At 48.8% G+C, this 5,038-nt stretch overlaps 2 protein-coding genes across 3 annotated transcripts in view; one reads left to right on the top strand and one right to left on the bottom strand.

The window, feature by feature from the left end:
- The window catches only part of Fah (fumarylacetoacetate hydrolase), a 31,938-nt gene extending 28,574 nt beyond the window's left edge, over positions 1-3,364 (top strand). The window contains exon 15 of one of the 2 annotated variants that reach the window (XR_003377920.1): positions 1,791-1,851. Coding sequence is in view for 1 of the 2 variants with exons in the window: in XM_026784339.1 (XP_026640140.1) it covers positions 3,289-3,323 (35 nt within the window). In the remaining variant the exon portion in view is untranslated. Of the gene's footprint in view, positions 1-1,790; positions 1,852-3,288 lie in introns of those variants that run through there. The other variant, XM_026784339.1, reaches the window with a different exon arrangement.
- On the bottom strand, positions 15-3,395 carry Ctxnd1 (cortexin domain containing 1). The gene is made up of 2 exons (XM_026784341.1): positions 3,325-3,395; positions 15-2,025 (listed from the first exon to the last, which is right to left on the bottom strand). The coding sequence occupies exon 2, from the start codon at positions 1,964-1,966 to the stop codon at positions 1,787-1,789; it is 180 nt and encodes a 59-aa protein (XP_026640142.1). The 5' UTR covers positions 1,967-2,025; positions 3,325-3,395; the 3' UTR covers positions 15-1,786.
- Between the last annotated feature and the right edge of the window lie 1,643 nt (positions 3,396-5,038).

Genomic DNA, 5,038 nt, shown 5'->3' with positions numbered 1-5,038 from the left:
GAGAGAGAGAGAGAGAGAGAGAGAGAGAGAGAGAGAGAGAGAGAGGCGCACTGGGCATGCCCTGGAAAGCCACCTCAACAGCATCTGTCCACCTTTAGGGATCACCTAGCAGTGACGGTGCTTTGGAAACCTTTTTCCAGGTAGCCTGAGGTGCATGGAGATCCATGGCTTGAGTGTAGGTGATGGGGGAGGTCTAAGGTCCACAGCACAGGTCTCTTTTGATAGGGCAGCAGGTCCTACCCTGGAAGGACACAATAGACGCACCTCACATATGCAATAACACTGACAGTAGCGACAACTATGCGAGTCGGGAGACCCCCGGGGGTGTCATGTGTTGAGGAGGTGGCTATGAATGTCCTGCAGGCCAGTGGCACTGGCTGGGAGCTCTGGCTCTTGGAAGGCTGGGTTCTTTCCCTAGAGTGAGAGATTCAGGAAAGGATACCCCTGTTTGCTCACGTTCTCCATCTTCTCTCCACAACAACCGTGTGAGGTAGATGTGATCCCCTGTTTTATAGATGAGGAAATTGGCGCTCACAGGTGCTGATTTATTGAGGGGTCATATAACAAAAACAAAGGATTGGAGGCTGGGAAGGGGATGTGGGCTCTGACCTAGAACCCTTGCAGCAAGGTCATAGATTTTTGGTGACAGTGTGTGGGAGAAGAGGGTGAAGGAAAGACCAGAGAAAAGTGATCACCAGCAGCCTAGCTCAGCTCCCACAGTAGCATGGCTGCTTTCCCTGACAGACAGGCAAACTCCCCCTTCTCATCTTACAATGGTGAAACTGAGGTACCTGGAGGGGAGGTGACTTTCTCAAGATCGTACAACCTTTGAGTAGCTGAAGCAGGACTAGAACCCAGATCTTGCCTGGAGCTCCAGGGATGCAGAGCTTCTGAAGGTTGCTGGGTGAAGTAATTTGGGTGAGAACATTGTGCAAATGTTAAAGAGAAAGAAAAAGACTATATTCAGTCATGACCTAGACGGTACACTCTTCAGTGAGTGAAACCAGCCATGGTATCTTGAGAGGCAGAAGGTATTTGAGCTGTCGAATGGATCAATGCAGCATCATGCATACGGTGTGAATTACTAAAAAAATTTCTTGTAAAAAAGACTTGGAGAAGTATATCAAAATGATGGCTTCTGGGAAGTTGGGTTATAAGTGCTTTTCACATCCCTTCCTTCTAGTTGTAGTTTTCTTTTATTATATTTATATTTCTTCTATATTTTCCCAAGTGTCTAAAATGCACATCTCATTCTTAGCAGGAAAAATATATCCCCTCTCTATTTTAGTTAAAAAAAGAAACACTGTTTGGAAGTAGCTGTGTGCCTTGTGAGAATTTGCAGGAGAAGCCCCCTGAATTTTCCGTTCTTCCTGCCCCTCTGCTGCTAGGTTGTGGATAAGATCCTGGGCTCTCAGCAGCCTCTCTGTGCTGTGTATTTGAAGGGCAGTCTCCCCCTGACCACTGTTTGCAGACCAGAGTATCTGTTCTTTGTTCATTTTCCAAAGATGCGCAGGAGCCTAGACAGGGGGCCATCACCCTGCAGTCTCCCAGTGGAGTCCCAGAATAGACCCCACCTGCCCGAGTCATGGCTTAGCATCCTTCCCAGGTTTCCCCAAACTGCCTTGCCTCCAGCATGCTGGCATTTCCCTCCGGCGGTCATGCGAGAACCAATAAGGTGAAGGCGAGCCTTCCCCATCTCTGAGTGGTCATAGTCACTCCCAGCCTCCAAGTGCTTGTCGGGTCTCGGCCAGGGCGCATCCCAGGGTCCCATGACACGTCCTGTGCCTCAGTCATCCAGGTGCTGCTCCTCCCAGGTAGACGTGGGAATGGCACTGTAAGGATCCATAATGACCTTGGCACAGCGGATGATCATGACGACGAGGAAGAGGCAGAGGAAAACGAAGCAAGCCAAGGTCAGCCCCTTGTCCACATCCACATAGACTGGCTCGGGAGTGGGTTCCTCCATCCTGCAGCTGTGACTGTGGGCTCCCAGGGCTCCGGCCTGACCGGAACCATTTTCTATCCCTGTAGAGAGAACCAGTCAGTGAGGAAGTCAGGTTCACTTGTCTGTGTAATTCATTACTGCTAAAGATACCCCCATTTAGGGGTGCTGATGGTCACAGGCCTCTACCTTGTAGGCAATCTTTCTTTCCAGCATTACACACCCCAGGGTGGTGGTGGTGAAGTGACAGTGACTCTCAGCAGGACATGGTGGGATGGGCGTGCCCTGTGGTTACCTCCAATTCTAAAGCCCTTCAGGAAGTCATGAGGGCAACACGCTCCACTCAGCAAATGCAGGGGCAGCCCATAATCAAAACACTTTAAAAAAAAATGGGCAGAGAATATTTTTAAAGTATTCAATAGAACACTTCTAAAGAAGTGGAGGGCCGACCAACCAGTATTCCCAGGCAGATAAGAGCTGCTGCCGTAGAGGAGTGGGAAGCACATTCTTCCAGGGCTCCCCAGTACTATCAGGGGCTCAGCCTGTCTTGAAAGATGTGTTGGGGACAGAAGGTGCAAGGTTGGAGCTGTCAGGCAGACCCCAGCCCTGGTCTGCAGTTCTGCTGTTGTAACGGATCTGGGCCATCCCTCAAACACCTGGGGGTGCCTTCCAGACTTTCAGGCCCCATGCTGTCCCTGCTGAGTGCAGACAACCAACCCTACCTGCCTTATGGGGACCTGTGCGTTAAGTAAAATTGATCCCGTGTTCAAAAGTCCAGCACAGCCTCTGGCCCTGGGATTGGCCAGTTGACAAATAGGTGGGCTGACATAGGACCGGGGCGGGACAGGCCAGGAGGTTTAGCTTGTTCCCAGAGAGGCCAATGGCAGGGCAAAGAACATGAGAATGTGTTGGGAGCAGTGAGACCCCCAGATCCTGAATTTCTTATAAACAACTTGTTTTCCCCTGATCTGAGTGCCTACAACCGCTCTGAGCGCGAGACCTTCAGGAGTTCCTGATGGCAGGAGAGTGGTTTCTGGTGGGTTTGGCTGGGGCGTGGCTATCTCTATATAATCTGCCCCTGAACACAATAAAGGGGGCATTCTTGGGGAATTCAAGGATGGCCCGTGTGGCTGTCTCTCTGTCTGTGTGTGTCTGTGTATTTTAACCTCCAGCCCCCTTGCCCAAAGCTCGCGAACTGGGTGCCAGCGCACAGAGTGCAGACACGGGGGCAAGAATGAGATCCTTCACAAAGGATCGTTTGGTAAATACGGAAGCTTAGCTACAAAGCAGGTAATTGACAGCCAACGTCCCAACCCCAACCTCAAAGCATCCTCATTTCCCCGTAGGCCCCCTTTGTCCTCAACCATTCCTGGACCACTGACCTGCCAGCTGGAGTGGTCACCACTTCAGGAAGACCCTGGGTTGAGCTGTTCCGGCAGCCAAGATGGACAGCAGAACATCACAGCCAGAGCCAACGAGTCAGCGTGACTTCTCAGAGAGCAGAGCCGTAGGTGACTGGAACAGAACAGGGGAGTGGTTGCTTCTGGGAGACTTGTACCCCAAGTGAGACCATGACTAGACAGGAAGGAAGGGGGCCCCGCAGCCCCTCCACACACTTTCCGGCTCATGATGGATTTTCTTTCTCTCTCTCTCTTTTTTTTTGTTCCAATTAGTTTTAGTTTTTAAACATTGCATACAAAGCTGGGCGGTGGAGGCGCACACCTTTAATTTCAGCACTTGGGAGGCAGAGGCAGGTGGATCTCAGTGAGTTAGAGGCTAGACTGAGCTACAAAGCAAGTTCCAGGACTGTTACACAGAGAAACCCTGTCTCGAAAAACAAAGAAACAAAAAATTGCATACAAAGGAATGGGTTTCATTATGAAATTTTCATACACGCTTTATTTTCTTTCACTGGTTTTCCCCCTCCCCTCCCGCTCTCGCTGATCCCTGGTGAGATGCTCCTATCGTGATTTGATGTCACATTCAATCTCCTTTTTTCCTTCCCCTCCCCAGCCCTATTTTATGATCTCTCGCCTCCCCTTCCCATTGCCCCCTCTTAGTTTCAAGCCCTATACCCAAAGCTCCCTATGTCTATACACAGTTATGAAATTAAAGTTCTCAGAGGAGAGACATCTGAGCTACTTCACTTAACATAATGGCTTCCAGTCATATCTATTTTCCTGCAAAGATGATGATTTCATTTTTCTTTATGGCCACATAAAATCCTTTGTGTACGTGTGTAGCACGATTTAATAAAAACCCAGAGACAAAAATCGGGGTTCAATCTGAAAGTCAGAAAAGCAAAAGAGCCAACCATTGATTCTTACCTCTCTACCTCAGTCTGAAATGGAGATCCTGCCTCTAGGAATCTCAGAATGAGACTGAGTCTGAGAGCTGTCTCTTCCCATCTCCTATTCCTCTCTAGGGCTGGGATTAAAGGCATGTATCACTACTGCCCGGTTTCTATCGCAAACTAGTGTGGCTACTGGGATTAAAGATGTGTGTCCCCACTGCCTGGTCTGTAAGGATGATCAGTGCAGCTATTTTACTCTCTGAAGTTCAGGCAAGCTTTATTTATTAAAAATACAAATAAGATATCACTACAATATGTGTCCCTTTTTTGTTGTTCCTTCATTTGTTGATGGACATCTAAGTTGGTCCCATTTCTTAGCTATTGCGAATGGCATAATAATAAATATGGATGCACAAGTCTTTGTGGCATAGTATTGACTCAGAGTCCTTCCTTACATGCCCAGGGCTTTTTAAACTTTTAATTTTTTGCCAATTTGGGGGATGACATCGTCTAGAGGTATATTTATCAGTATTCTCAAACATGCAGGAAAGCTGAATGAGTTGTAACACTCAGAGCCAGTGAGCGGCCTGTCTGCTTTCTCTCTGTCGAGTGTGCACTAGGTGAGATGCAGATGTGAGCTGCCTGTCTCTCTGCTCCTTTCTCTCTCTGTCGAGTGTGCATTAGGTAAGATGCAGACATAGGCACATCTCCCCCCAGAGACTGCAGCATTCACACCGGTAACTGGAACTCACTCTTTGTTCCTTGTCTCTTTTTTCAAATCACACTTTCGGTGCAAGTGTGTC

Source organism: Microtus ochrogaster, chromosome 22 (assembly GCF_000317375.1).
Source record: "Microtus ochrogaster isolate Prairie Vole_2 chromosome 22, MicOch1.0, whole genome shotgun sequence".
NCBI lineage: Eukaryota > Metazoa > Chordata > Mammalia > Rodentia > Cricetidae > Microtus > Microtus ochrogaster.
The sequence above is the reverse complement of the archived record's forward strand: the minus strand, read 5'-3'. Positions and strand labels throughout refer to the sequence as shown.